We start from the raw sequence: 16,203 nt of genomic DNA on the forward strand, positions 1-16,203 counted from the left end.
TTTATTTTTGCACAGCACAGTATCTCGACTCTGTGCCGTGATAAACATTGCATTGATAGTAGACAAACGCAGTTGGGAATGTGATTCAAACTGGCTGTAACTAATTTCAAAAGACATTTTTTGGATGTTGGCTAAATTTATGTCCTTATTTCTCATTACCAACTTTCCTTGAAGTGAAAAATTACAGTAAAATGCTTTCTAAAATACAATCCATGCTAACTAGACTCATTGTGATGAGTAATGATCTCATTGCCTACTTTATATATCTAGTAGCACATATTAGTCACTACTGTAAAGACTGAATGTTTTATTATAAAGTTTGACTCATAGTTCGACATTTTCAACATGGATGTGCATTTTTTATGACCTTCCAGCTTCTGATGAGGTAGCAAAGTTAAAGCTCAAAGTTGGTCCATTTGTGAACGCTATTTCTTCATTTTCATATCCATCTGTATACTTATATATGATACATATATAATTTTTATACACAGCTTTATATCTCTTTTGCGTTCACGTACATGTTTTACACAGTGATTTCCAGACCAACTCCATGAATTTGTTCATTTGAAGTTATTTGGAGAATATCCTGATAATAACGTGTTTGATCCTGTGGTTTCACATTAGAACCTGGACTGAGCAGAGTCCACTGTGGTCCTGGTCCTGGTCGGCGTCTGAACAGGTGAGTGCTTGTCGGAGGAACTGCCCGCTTCGCGCTGCGTTTCCGGCCGGATGACTTTGTGAGCGGAACCGGGGCGCAGCGGTGAGGAGCGGGACGCTGCGGCGCGTGTCTTGACCCGTGCAGGTGAATTGTGCTTGTGTGTTGTCGACATGTTGTGTTGAGCTGAGCGGCTGCTCTCGGACCGGTTTGTCCGGGCCGTAAACTTCGCGCTCTCTCGCTTTAAAAGTCGCGTTGTCGATAAGAAAATGAAGCTGTCGCGGCTCCGCTCACGATGAGGCGGATGTTGAGGCAGCTCCACGGCGCCTTCCTCCGGATCGCCCTGTTTCCCGGCTCACGGCTGCGGCCCGGCCGGCGGCCCGCCGCCTCGGAGGTGCTGACCTGCCACCTGCTGCAGCGGCGGCTCCCGGCCTGGACCTCCTACTGTGTCCGCTACAGCTCCGTCCACAACGACCAGTTTGGACTGTCCAACTTCAACTGGACGGTCCGGGGAGCCAACTACCACATCCTGAGAACAGGCTGTTTCCCCTTCATCAAGTATCACTGTACCAAAGCCCCTCCACAGGACCTGGACTTTGAGGACAGGTTCTTCACCATGCTGAAGGTCATCAACCTGGGTCAGTAAATACATGCAATACCTTGTTCAGAGTAATACTTTAAAGGCTGCAGGCAGCACGTAATCACTGTGTGTATCTCTTTGTAGGCATCCCATGTTTGGCCTATGGCATCGGCTGCTGGATGGTTGTGGGAGCTGCAGAAACGGTGCAGACAAGCGCTGGACCTGTCACAGTCTATTTCGCCTACAAAGAAGAAGAAGGCGCTCAGTATTAACACAAAATATATTATTATATTGAATTTGATCTGCGTAGCTGTTGTATTTACATCATGCCCCCCAGGTGATGCCACCGTCTTGTGCGACAGCACGGCCTCATTTGTGTTAAATTATTAAAGATTTAAACATGCACCAGAGTCAGTTATGTCTGTTATTGCAGTCTTTGTTTGGACAGCAAACTGTCCATTAGCATTTAACGGAAAGTTTAGGCTTCCTCTAAGAGCAGACCAGTGAATTTGCCTTCCATATTTCGTTTATAGCAATAGCGATGTGTGAAGAGAGACAGTGCAGGAGACAGTACAGTTGTTTGTTTGTTTTTTTTAAAGCCTCTGACTTTAAAGATTGTCAAGATCATCAAGAGCATCCATCTTGAGATTGACAGGATTTCCTTCATGACGCTGGTATTAATGGAAAGAATATCGCATTGAATTATTTAGCTGATCCTACCACGTCCTTTGCTTAATTCTGTGTGACAAACACTGGGATCTAAATAACAACAGCTCATTTACTTAAAGGTAAATTAGTGATCACTCTCCATGCAACAGATAGTCAATAGCGTTAGCGGAAAAAAAGTGACAAGACAGGTCTGATAAAATAGGTTTTAATTACCAATGTGTAGCCTCTGTATAGAGACATCTACATCCTTTCCTTCAGGCCCTCACTGGCCTTTGATTTCTTGTAATGTGCTTTGCTGACAGGGCACACTTACCTCTCCTGCAGAGTACTGCTTCCTTCGAGAGATGGGTTGACAAACTGCCATATTGATTTCTTCACCCTGCAGCATCTCCTACTAATAGCATTTATCAGCGACCTCAATTTTCTGGCCTTGGCCTCTTCGTTTTTAGCAACAATGAAACTGAACGAATAATTTCTCGTTGTACATGTTAATCAATGCACCTTTTGACCTCTTTTGCACTTGAAAGCAATGAAATACGGATAGATGCTGTTTGCCACGTACAGCTCGTCTTGAGTATTGTATTGCGTATAGCTGATAGATGATGTCCAGAAATATTTAAATTTTACATTTTAAATGCGCAATATCATATAGAATAACCAAGATGGACGTCTGCAAACTTAGACAAGTTTATACTTACAAACAAGGTCCTTGTGCATTTGCACATTTCTCAACTACATTTCAAAAATATGACTTTTTATTGTGAGGAAAATGACATTAAGTGCATGCACAAAATGTTTTAGCCTCATGCAGAATTCATGTACAAAATCCCCTGAAACAGTGCAATGACACCACATTATCTCGTAATCATACTAATTGCTTTAAACAAGGAACATTTAGACACACTTATGGAAATCTGATCCATGGTATCAAGCTGCACTTAAATCCTCCTCCTTTCATTTGCAGCCTTTCATCAGAACTGGAAGTGTGCATGGGGAATGCTCAGGCAACCATGTCTTAATTACTCATTGACCCTTTGACCCATGAGATGCATTGATACCAGCATACAGCCAGACACAATTGCATGGGCTTGCAGCTGACCGCAGCTTTGTGTGTGGCTCTTACGGGATGATGCGAATCAGTGAAATCTAAACTGTGGAGCGGGCGAGCGCATTGTATTTGCTTTCAGGGCTTCACCTCTGAGTCACTCTAAGCTGCAGGGGAGGGCACCCCTTCAGCTCAGGCAAAGGCTTAGCATTACGCATTGAATCTCTTTGACCACCAGCGCAGGTTCTAGGGTGTCTGGACGCCAAATGAACTTTTTCTAAATCAACAGAATTTATGTGCATTTGTTGTGAGATTGATGCTTTTTAATAGGCATGACGGTTTAGTCCAAGAACTGAAGTGCCTAAATTACCTGACACACATCTAACGTGGTAATGAACGAAGAATTAATGCCTGTTTGGCAAGTTTAATTGCATGCTGGAGCTGGTAATAAGTTTTGTCAAGGTGAAATCTTTAAATACTTGTACTGTTTAGAATTAGGTAAGTAAAGCAAAACAAGTACTGAAATTGAGTGTAGTGTTGCTGTAAATTGTTAATGTTCAACAGTGAAATTGCTAATCAACTTGTAGAGACTTGTAATTATCTTTTAATTAGCTAATAAATGCTCAGTTTCGAAAGTGTGGGGAAAAAAAAAAAAACATAAACCATGTTGATATCCTTGAAACAGTTGATGCAGACGATTGTTAAATCAATTATTAAGCAGGAAAGTCGCAGCAATTTTTTTTCTTTGTCATATAGATATATGGCTTGGCAGAAACAATTATTTTGTGAACGGCCCCTGCAGCTAATGCTGGTGAGGTTATCATTATTAAGCCTGTGGATCAGCCACCAGCACCGTCTCTGTGCTTGCTCCACGAGCAGCAGGGGTACGAGAGCCATCACTCAGATCACTTTAAGGATCACGCTGGAATTACATCTTAATGTCGAGGTGTCAGCTAATATTGACACAGCCCTCTTGGTGAAACGGCATTCTTTTTAAATTATTCTCTGACAGCTGAAACATCCAGCTGATTACTTTTGCATCGGAAACATCTCCATCTGCAGACATCTGCATAATTTGATCAGCTTTGACGAAACAATAATCAAGAAATACTTGCATAGGTTTTTGCAGTAGCAATATCTTGTAATTGATAAACAATATTTTCGGTAGTTGGTCGCTGCTGACCTCTTGTCATTGTCACCTATATATTTCTTTTGGTCGGTGATCATTTGTTCTAAACCCATTAAAATATATGGGTGTGTTTCTTCACCCACGGGATGACAACCCCTCTCTTTACATCCCACATTCCTTCTTTATCCATAACGTGGTGTATACAGTATGTAGGGGGAGGGGAAGTATTGGAAGGGTTTTCCTGCTGTTCCAATCAGTGTTGCCAGAGCTACAGTCAGTGGGTGGCTGGGACATCTGTCAGTCATATTTTCAGGCTTTTCTGCATCCAGACCACTCCCAACTGTGATTAGGGCTCAGTTACAATGAATAGAAACGCAGCATAATTTCATCAATATTCCTTATACTTCACATTAAGAGTGTGATAAAGGAAAAAAAAAAAAAAGTAAATTTTCTATATTTATTGTAGAGCTAAATTTATATAGTTTAATATATCATTGGGAATGCTGATTTTCTGTTCTGTCCATACCCTTGAGCCTGTGCACTTATCTTCACCACCAAATCCCTTTTTTTCTTCCAGTTCAAGTTGATTATTGCTTTGTTTTCTTTCTCGCTGATGATGTGGTATCATGTTCACTTCATTCATACTTAATGCTTACTCTGTTGACATTAAGAGAGTAATGGATTTTAATAGTTTTTCCACGACTTATCGGGAGAGTTAAATGAACTATCCATTTTTATTATATATTATGCAGTATTTAAAGTTTTGGCTCATTAAAAAACAGACACCCTCCACACCCCCCAGGCTGTCTTTTACCCCCCACCAGCATGCAGTCAGGCTCCTCTAGCCACAGGCAGTGCTTGATCTGTTTTTCCTAAGTCAAAATTGAAACACTCAAAAATATTTTTCTTTTATTTGTTTATGCTTTTTCTTTCACCAAGAAGCAGCCTCGTGCCTTTGTAGCTTAGACAAGCAGCATTGGTGGATCCGAAAGGGGACGTAAAGCGTGGTTTTGTTTGACCGGTTTAATTTATCACATTGCATGCAATCTTGGACGTAAAATATCTTATGTATAAAGAAATGCTGTATGTGCCCACAACAGGCCCCTTATCTTATTTGGTTCCCTTGCTTCTTACTTGCACAATAAGCAGCAAACTACACAGCAGCTCAACACTAGACTGGAGATTTACATTAAATAAACTATTACTGATGCTGCATACAAACACAGAAATGGAATAAATCAATTTTGCTCTCAGAAATGCTTCACATACTTTTTGATGCAGTATGATCTCCAATCTTTCTGCAAATGAGCTGCAGTCCCTTGTAATGGTTTCTGCTCCTCGTGGGAGGCTGGTGTCTCAGAAAAGCTGCTGATTGAAGGGGAAATGTAATACAGGTGTAAAGCAGACTTGATAGGGGTCTTACATGAGGGTTATGCATTTTAACAGTGATATACATACTGTTACATATTTATCAAAGAATATGGAATTTGCTGGGTTGACTCTTTCTGGCCTTCAGAGATTTATCGGTTTCTGCCAGACTGTTGTTAACTCAGGCAGAGGTGGCGGCTATCATGCTGAATTAATCGGAATTAAGGCTGTAAATTGGTTAAGTAAGCACTTCATTAATTGTGACTGGATTGCCTTGAATGAGAGGTTTATATGCAGTGCAGCCCGTCAGTGTTTAGATGAAATAAGGAGCTCTGGGAGTTCTGAAATCAAAATCTGGCGCTCATCAGATATAGAAATCACAATATGATGAGCTGAGAAGATGCTGATCAATTAATTTCTCCGTCAACAGAAAAAATGCAGGCACCCACGATAATGCCTTTTACATTTCAGACATTTACGAAGCATAAAAGAGTAGAAAAGCTTCACAGCTGCCTCGGTTCAAGCTTCTCAAATGGGATTGTTCTCTCTGTTTTGTGTTGGAGTTCTGGTCAGGCTTCTGGACTTTGGGATATTTTAATTTGAATTCTTTCTTTTCATACACCGGTAAATTATGAATTGCAGCCAAAGTAAAAGTAAAATGCATGTAGCAACTCAGTTGTCTGTGTATTTGCGTCCAGCGTTACTATTCTGTGCCTCAGGGCCTTTTGTATACACATGGTGTACAAGACACAAAATGAAAATTTAGAGATCTTATTTAATTAAAAGCTGTCTTTGAATGCTGACTCCATTATCCACTGGGTGAGTGTTCAATAAAGTAATCTTTGGCCCGCAGTTTGGAAATAGCATTAGCTGCTACAAGGGAAGTTATGGCATAGGTCATTTGGAAGCAACCACCTTACTTGATGTGCTTCCCCCAGCAGAGGTGGACTAATTGAGGTATGTTTTTATCTGGGCTTGCTAATGATGATGAGGGTACAGGAGAAGTAGTCGGTCCCCTTAGGCTGAGGAATAGCATGACTTAGTCAACCTTCTGTACTTATTGTCCAACAAAGGGGGAATTCACTTAATGCATAGTTTCAGAAAAGTGGATAATTGTGGCTGCGATCAATAAAGTAACAGAGCAGAAAATGAACGGTGTGTGCAGTGTTGCTGTGTTGTAGATATCTGACAGAAATCGAAAAAAAAAAAAAGAAAAAAAAAGCAAGGTTCCTGGTTTTTGTGTTTGTTTCAGCCAACTCATCAAAAAGGAAGTCGATTCCAGTTTCAGCCCTTACTCTACATGTACAAGATGGCAAATCTGTACTATTTACATAATGAACATGTATCTGTGACCATGAGTGTATATATTTATATAAATATATATATATATATATATTGGAGGGGGTCGGTTTGGTTGGATGAGCCACATTGTTCCTGTGTGGCTCAGTGACATCGCTGGAGGGCAGAGAGGGATGGAACCTGAGAGGGGTGACAGTGATAAATAGCCCTTTTAATAACAGCTGCCCCACTTGGCCAGCGAGTCTCAGTCAGTGTCCTCTGTGTATTTATGCCTATGTTTATTTATGCATCCATAGCATGCAGGAAATCACCACCGCGGGGGCACAATCATTCTTTTTTCGTGGTGGGGGGATTGTATTGGTTTAACTTGGAAGGAGGGAAGCTTTCTCATCTTAAACCGAGCAGATATTCACTCGACCCTGAGGTTCATGTGTTCGTTTATGCTAAAATGTACAAATGCGCACTACTCAGAGAGGCCTTTTTTTGGCTCAAACAAACGTCCTGAAAGTACAAACAAGCAGAGTTTAACACTTTAATCAAAGTAATGAGATCTGGGATCTAACTACAGTGGTGGCAACAGCAGTGGGTCCCAAAGAGACAAAGGCTGAAATCTACTGTAACTTTTTGTACATTAAGAAAAGTGTAAGTATTTTTCTGAGAATGCAATCTGGTTTCTAAAAACCAGCTAACTCTTCTGGATGACCTATTACTTAATGCCACAATGGCTTATCTGATCCACCTTCAATTTGTATGGCTTTTTACATTTTTGCCTCATTGTTGCTCTTTTGTCTGCTGAAATATGACTTCATGCCCAGGTCTGTGAATAGGGAGAGGGGAGGCTGTAGATCAGAGGTGTCAAAGCCTTTTCCCGCAGGGCAATGTCGGCGCTGTTCTCACTCAAACCACTTCCCTCCCTTTAATTGGTTCAATTAGTTAAGTATCCATATACATTATTGTGTATGCATTTTTCATGACTCTTCTTAACGCTCTGTTTAAACTGAACAACTTCCGGCTATGATTTGCCATTTGGATGAATGTCAAGGAGACTAAATGATTGCGCTAATTGAGTAATTAAAAGCAGATGCTGGAGCAAGAGCCAACAGCGCACACTTTAAACACTTTGCCCTCCAGAAAACCTACAGTGTTTTTGACACCCCTGTTATGTATGGTTATCCCAGAGGTGCCTCTGTAATAGTTACAGTTTCACCCTTGTGATTATTCAGTTGAAGTCTTTGCTATTGAACCAAAATGGTGTTTTTATGCTATTTTGACCAAGGGAAATGGTCTGGAAAAGAAAAGCCCATCATGCTGCCTAATGGCCAGACTCAGTGGTGCGCAGATTCAACACAAGCTCTAGACAGGCAAAGCATGATATCTCCACACTTGCTCTATCACTCTTGCCCCCCACTGTCCTCTGGTGGGACACTAGTGGCCTGCACGAGACTCTTTTGACAGAGACGATGTTATGTTGCCGGTAATTAACATTGGAAATGTGCCAGTAAAGGAAATCAGCGTGGCATCAAGTCGCAGAGGAACAGAGTGTAGTTCAATGGTTTTGACAGCTGTGGTGATTGGAGCATTGCTGGAAGGCTTTACAAATTGCAGATCAATAAGTAACAATTTTCCTATTAAAGAAAAATTACTTGGACATTGCACTAAGATAGCTTGTGGCTCTTTCACTTCAGAGCAGTTGCGGAGGAAGGGTTTGTGTAATTTTGTCATTACTGATGTTATTTCTTTTTCAGTCGTAGCAGTGCTCAATAATAACCGTGTCTTTTTTTATTTGTGTTTTTTTCTTTTGCATGTTTTGAAAAAAAAAAAAAAAAAAAAAAAAAGTTGATGATGGGAGTTCAAAATAAGTTTTTACATTCCTTACAACAAAACAAACATCCTGACATCAGGGGATATTGTTTCCCTTTTTCTTAAATGTTCTGAAATCACACGTTTTAAAGAAGTATAGGGCAAACTGCAGTCTGTATGTTATCGTCTACATGAGGATACTGTGTAGGAGTATAAATCTCATCCTGAGTTGACCAGAAGAGTCTACAGGGCAGTTCACTTGTTACCTGACGCTTTTTGCTTCATCCTTTCACTGAAGAATGCACATTTCCTCCTGAAAGCCGATAATACAGGCCCCTCACATTGAATTCCATGTTTTCAACTGTCAGCTCATTCTCCCATATTTGTTATTTTCACCTATAAAGTCCTTAAGGAAGAAGGTAATAATGACTCGTCTAAAAGCCGAGTTAAGATATTCAAAAGCGGTGGAGAGAGTTGATGGTAAATCTTGTTTTAATAAATCTCTAGGCCACTAGCGTGGCTAATGAACTTAGTAATTACTCATCACTGGTTGGAAGAGTTTAGCCTGGGTGAGATGAAAAGCAGTGGCTGCTGGGAGCCACAGGAGTGGCACAACAGGCAACAATCAACACAGTGTCTGCACAACAATCAATCACAACTGTCAGGCCCCTAACAGTCAGAGGTGTTTCTGGTGTTTTTCAGAAATGAGTACACCTTGTAAAATGTAGCTAAGATCACTTTCCCAAACACCTTGCAGCACAATATGTTTAAACCAATGAGATTTACTCCATATGATTTATCACACTGCTCTTAGCAGGAAAAAAAAAATATTTTTAGCTAAGAAACTGTTTGATGGGCTCAAATGACTTCATTCGAGCCTGAAGTTAGTTCCTCTTGCAATACAATGTATTGTGTGGTTGAATGTTATATTTCTTTGCAGTTTTCGGCTCAGCGCCACAGCTCAGTGGTTCTTGTTATTTGTTTTGCTTTGTTCTTCACTTTAATGTCTAGTCAATCATGCATTTGATGTCCTGAGTTTAAGACTACATTACACTTTGGTAGCAGCTCGACAATCCAAAAAATATCGAAAAACATGCATGAAAAGGCAGAAGTTTATTAAAAGGTTCAGTTTAAAGAAAATGAACTCATCTACCTATCTATCTATCTGTCTGTCTGGCTGTCTGTCTGGCTGTCTGTCTATCAATCTATCTATCTATCTCACATTTTATATTTAAATATGAATTGCAGCATATAGCTGAGTGTCTGTTAAACCACAGTGATATTTAAGTACGAGTCAGAGCAGGGGGTTGAGTAACAGTGGACTATTCACAGATGCTCCTTTCTGCAGAGCTCTAAATCATGTTTCTTAATTCCCAGAGCCACATCTCAATCATACTCCTTGCTAATTTGAGAGTCACCCTCATTTCATTTTAAACGATTCATTTTTGGCAAATTTGTAAATGGCCCCGATGTCTTCTACAATTTAGTCAATTACTGTTTCAGCCAGCAGGACTCCGGGGACCAGGAACATACATCGCCTGGAGGTACTATCTCAATAATTGTTTCAGAAAAGTTGGGAATGGATTGCTAACGCTCTGTTCCACTTATTGAAATGTCAATTGGAGCCGGGACCCTTTTACTTCTCTTCTCACTCTTTCCTAGTAGTCTGACTGCGTCACCTTTCCTTCCCTGAGTCCTAACCATTGCTGAAAGATTAAAACTGAATTTCATATTTCCTCATTTTAAATCCTAAACCTGGCCTGTCTTTCTAATGAATCTTCTAATAGGTAATATTATTAAAAGGAAGTCAGCAGCTACTCTATTATCTTCCTGTTAGATAATACTAGTTAAGACTTGCTTCTGACGGTTTCTCTGAATTAATCCATGGCACGCAGCTTTTCTGTCATTTATAAAATAACATATAACACAATTTGAACTCTACTGTATACTGAAATTGTAATTAATTATTAATTAGTTGGATAAAATTAAGAGATGATAATAATCCAAATTAGGTCTTAATGGGTACTAATTAAGAGGATAATCCTTCTTTATGGAACCAAACAGTGTGACCCGCAGACCCCAATTAATTAAGTTATTATTAGCCATTTCCCTGAGTCTGACTGATCTGGAGCTTGCTCAACTGAAGACAAAATATGTTTCAAAACTCTGGAAAATGTGTTTCTGTTTGTTTTGCCACAAGGTCCCTCACCCGTCCTCTGAGTCAATTGACCTGTGATAAGCCTGTAGGTGCAACGCTGCTTAGTCAGAGCCGGAAGGAAACCAAACATGAGGTACTGCACAGTGTCAGTCAGTCAGACATTATCATACAGGTTAGACAGACGTCTTGGATGAATGAACAAATGTCCCTGTTTTCATACATTTTTATTTATTTTTTTTTTTTATCCCAATTTAAAAAAAATACGAGGTACAACAAATGTTCGGGTAAATTACTTTCTTAAAATATCCGAAGTGCTTCAACCATCTGCAAAATGAAAATTCAATAGTGGTTCAATCTCACATGGCAGATCTCAATATAAACATCACGATAAAGTCTAATGAAAAAAAAAAAAAAAGGCTGCATTAATCCAATCCATATAACAATTCCAAAACATGAATAAAAAATTTTGATGAAAACTAAATAATATTCAGCTTCTATAAATAACAATTGCCAATTCTGTTTGACTTTTTGCATTCCACTGAGGTGATGTTTTCTTTTAACCTCTACACATTGATTGTATTTGCTTTTTTTCCATTGTGGCCTTAAATGCGTGATAAGAAAAACCTTTCTGACCAAATGACAGTAAAACTAAGTGAAAGAGAGTTTCTTAAAAATGAGCGAATGGCTGATCTAAAACATCAATGTGTCAGTCTAGCAGCTTTAAACAAACTTTTCTGTGCAGTGCGTCTTACATCCGTAGTCTGTAATAGAGAATAAGTGTGTGTGCTGTGTATGTGTTTGTGCTGTGGGTCAGCTGCATGTGTCTGCTCTGATTACTGGATGGGTAATTCTCTACTTCTGTGCGTAAGACCTTCAGCTCTATTCTATAATTAACTTTTGCCTGCGCCCATCAGGTTTCATTCCGCACTTGATGTGTCCATAGTGACTGTTACATGCAACCAGCTTGCCATTCAGTATGTATTAAGCTGTCAAAGTGGGCTGCTCTCCCAAGCCGCCTGTCTTCACTGAACAACCCAGCCTATTAACTCCTATTGACTGTGACACACATGTCCCTCCAAAATGAGCGGTTCTGTATTGATTTTTCCTGAGCGCTGCTCACTTCCCCCTTTCACGCTGCCAAGGGTGAGATCTTTATCCTGACTGATTGTATATGTTCATCGTATCAGAGTACTGTTGTGCAATTGCCATTTCATGGACCCTCCTCTGCCCTCCCCCTCCTTCATGGCTACTTGTATGCAGCCAGGTCTCAATGAGACAATTAAAAGGCCCGGGTCCCCAGTGTCCTCTGAAACTCTGCGGTCAAATGGAGCTGTAGACCTTCCACGCGGCCTGTAGTCTCCTTGCAGCTTAATACAGTGCACAACATAAGACATGACAGCCAGTTCTTCTCCCCCCACAAACACTCCGCCTCCCAATCAATGGCGCTGAATAGAAGAGTGCCATATCCTCTCGGTGACACTCGTTCTAACTGCCGCAGCCAAAATGAACTCTGACAGCATGTATCGATGTCAGATCAAGCCTCACCATTGAGAGAAAAATTATTATTTGCTGCTAGAATCAGTTATTGACAAGCTGTGGAATAGCCTCCTCTCCCCATGGGATTTATTGATACAGTTTATGGTATATAAATATTTATCTAATATGTGTCTGAAATAGATTTGTCTAGTTGAGATACACAGTGCATGTGTCTGTGTTGGTCTATGGCTGACCTATAGGGGACCTGAACACTTTGCTCACGCTCCTCTGCCGCTCAACCATGACTCTGCCTTTCCCTCTTGTTGAATACTGTTTTTACAGGCAGCATGAAATTGCTTTGGCTGTTGCAACTCTGTTCTGAAGTTAATAGTAAGGCATGTTATAATTATATTTTATAGCCTCCTTCTCTAGAAAATCAAAATGGCTTTACTGAGGCCATCATGTTGTAGATGTGTCCACTTGCCACACCATTACTGAAGGAAGTAGTCAAACCCTCAAACAGGAGAAAAAACACATACACCTTAATGGACTATTACTCCAGTTAATGTAATAGTCCCATATTCATTTTAAAGGTTTATGTGATTTCCTTTTTGTTATATTAAAATATTGTAGTTAAATCTATACAATGAGGCATGTAGTGTTCAGCACATCTCAATCTAGAACCGACTGAATTTAAAGCATTGAAGAGAATCAAAAGAAGGAACTGAAACGCTTTACAACCCTCACCTTTCCCTGACAACACCTAGCTACACATCTCCAATCAGAAAAACATTTACAGTAATATGTGGATGCTGATTTATCTAGTTTGAAAACATGATGGCTGGTCGCTATGTAGAGGAAGCTGCTGTCAATTATATATTTACATATCAATGAAAACTGGTATGTGCAGCAGGACAAAAGCAGCTCAAAGACAAGTGTTTATTATCTGTTAGACTGCACGTAATCACTATAACTAAAACTGGGTAAGGTTATTAATGCTCAACATGCCACTGTTTTCTTTCTGGCTTTAGGGTGTGTCAGATAGCATGCACAGCGTCTTGTGTTTTTGGTGATGTTTGGTTATATAAATAAAATAAACCTGGCAAACAGAACAGAAATAGGTGGCTTGAAACGCTGTGGGAAAAATTTGCAAAGATTTGCTTGAAATGTAGGAGTTTAAATCCAATATTTTATGTTGTTGTTGTTGTTGTTGTTGTTGTTGTTTGTTTGTTTCAAATCATAATTTGTCTAATATAGCCACGTGTTGACCACTTTTTCTTCCTGGAGCCTGTAAAGTACCATCCGTGTGGAAAGATATATGAAAAGACAAAGTGTAGTCATTGCATTTTGGTGCTTTGTGTCACAGAGACTGAAGATTCACACTAGACACCATGTTTTGGTGAGAGCTGTGAAATGTGAAGAAAACTAAACGCCCTTTATGTCTGAGTTATTTCATGGGATTCTTTTTGCCCCACAATGCCTCTGAGGTGACCTTGTTTCAGCAAATTTGACAGCTTTTATCAAAATCAAATGAAACATATTTGTCATTAGATTTGTCCATCAGAATCTTCTCACTGATATTAAGGTTTTATTGTACATCAGATGTTATATTGATCTTCCACCTCTCATAGCAGCTGAACTTGAGGTGACCTGCTTTGCTCTGATGCTTAGAGGTGGGGAGATGTGTCCTTGCCTTTTTCAATCATCCAGCTTGACCTTTGAAAATTTCCCTTGTTAGTTACATCTCATTTTTGTAAAAGTTGACATTCAGTCGGGGAGAAGGTTTTAAGCTCCTGCTCCGCCGGCCAAAAGCAGCAAACTAAAAGACTATCAGACAATTCCAGGGTCTACTTTTTTTCTGACAAAGATGGGGAATATATGGCATGAAGCGATGTATGATATTGATTTTTGTGGTATGTGGCAGAGTGACTTTTTCTCCTCAGTGATGCACAGCCGTGGCCCTTTGAACATGACAGGAAGTCTCAGGTCAAATACTATCCTCTGCTGTGTCTCTATTACAGTCTGTTGTCTCTTTGGCTGACTTATTGACTAGCTCTCATGCTCGTTACTCAACAGAGGAGTAGTTTGCAGTGATTGATACCATGACTACTCTAAGACCTCTCTTAGGCCCCCTCCTTTCTCCTCTCCAAATCCTATCTGCGGTTTTAAAGCCATGAGTGGGTTTCATTAATGGTCTCTCCTGTTTATGACACCATAATTAGAGTTGAGGAAAGGCACCTAACTACCACCGTTCCACCATACTGAGAAAGTCAATAATGCAAGCCCAACAACATCTCACACAATTGAGCCCTGTGGAAAATCTATATGCTCTGCTGCTCTATGTCTTTATGGTGCCGTTTTAGCAGAAGCCACCTGATTTGTTAGTGTTTTGCCCTCCACTTTTAACTAATCCCACAGAATTGATTATGAACACCAACAATATCATTTAGTTTCCAGCAGCCTCCACAGAATAGATGCTGTGTGGGATGTTTCCTCGGTCCGTAGCTGCTGCACAACATTGTCTTCAGTACATCATGTGAGGCCAAGCCTTGTGGCCATTTACCTGCTTTATAATTTGTTTTGTGCTCCACCTCATGTACATGCAGCGACTCCTGTAAAAACCCAACCAGGCTGACCGCTACGCCTGGGTTATTTGTGTGGAGTAGGTCATGGGGGATACTACATTAGATTGCTTTCCCAGAAAATAATTCTGCCAGGCAGTCTATTGGGCTTTACTCTGTCTATCTGTCAGGCAGGATCGCATGCAGTTACACAGAGAAAGAGAACTGTTTGAATACACACAAATATACCCCTTTATTTTTTTACTCACCCATCTGTCTTTTTAATTAAAACAACAACAAAAAACAGCTAAGGGAGTACTTGTGCTTGCAGAAGGGTGTGTACTATTTCAAGCTGCACCTTAGATGATCAAAGAAATATGTAGCTTTATTTTAAGCGACTTTCAGATAAACGCTTTTTCCATGCTAACATAGATTCAATCATTCCAGAAACACGCCGCCACTTAAAAATTATTTCCCAGTCTGGTACTTGTGTCAAGCTGTTGATGTCTTCAGTTTTCTTGTTCACAGGTTAGTGTGAGACAACAGCTTTTCAGGAGGAAATGTGTATGGTCTTTAAATGCTCAGCAGATGGTGTTCCTTTCAAGTAAAGACAAGTTAGCTTTTATTTATTTATAGCCTACCAATATTGTAAGTGTGCCCAAACGGCCTTCTCAAAAGAAGAAGGTGGCAACAGTCAAGCAAAAAAAAAAAAAAGGAAGATCAGGTTAATATCAGAGTCTTGGTCTTGGTGAACTGGAGCATTTGTAATTGTAACACATTCCCTTGTTCTCTTGGGTCATGACTGTCATCTGATGGAGGCTTTAGAAAGCACCATTAATAGTTGATGTAAAAGCGTTCTCTGTGGCCTCAACATGAATGTAAATAAGATGCAGGTGACTGGGACACCACCTCAGGGGTCAGGCTCACTGCAGATCTGTTTCATGAAGCTTCACTGTTTCCACTTTTGGCCCAACAGCATCAACAGTAACGATATCCGGTCCAAAAGTAGTGGCAAAAGTTGTGGTACATTTTCGAGCCACACAACACTGCGTCATCTAGCGCTGGATTGTTCAGTCGTACATAGACAAGTGCACATGCGCCATATAACATTCTTCTTGTTTTGCTGCCACTTTTTCATCACGCAGTTTACTTTGCCAGTGAAAGCTGCAGTGTTTTTGGCTGCTGATAAACCTTCAAACTCAATAACGTGTTCCTCAGACTCCACTTCCAGCATTTCCGCTGATGCCTAAGGTACACTCATCCCTACCTGTAACACGTCAGCTTATGATGAATTCAGTTCATCAGAATCTACACCGATGCAAGTTGGCTGAGGAAAAACTGTTCTCTGAGCTGCATGCCAAAGATAGCATGTACACACAGCGAGCAGTTGAGACTTGTTGTAATTTGCTTTTCAGGTATCAACAAACAAACAAACATCAAACAAATAATCGTACACATATTTT

General features: G+C 40.3%; 1 protein-coding gene across 1 annotated transcript; it reads left to right on the top strand.

Moving 5' to 3' along the window:
• Positions 1–749: 749 nt before the first annotated feature.
• Positions 750–1,634, top strand: c16h15orf61 (chromosome 16 C15orf61 homolog). Its single transcript, XM_029523653.1, has 2 exons — positions 750–1,293; positions 1,380–1,634. Exons 1-2 carry the CDS (start codon positions 951–953, stop codon positions 1,505–1,507), a joined length of 471 nt encoding a protein of 156 aa, XP_029379513.1. The 5' UTR covers positions 750–950; the 3' UTR covers positions 1,508–1,634.
• The last annotated feature ends 14,569 nt before the right edge of the window (positions 1,635–16,203 follow it).

This window comes from Echeneis naucrates, chromosome 16, assembly GCF_900963305.1.
Source record: "Echeneis naucrates chromosome 16, fEcheNa1.1, whole genome shotgun sequence".
Lineage (NCBI taxonomy): Eukaryota > Metazoa > Chordata > Actinopteri > Carangiformes > Echeneidae > Echeneis > Echeneis naucrates.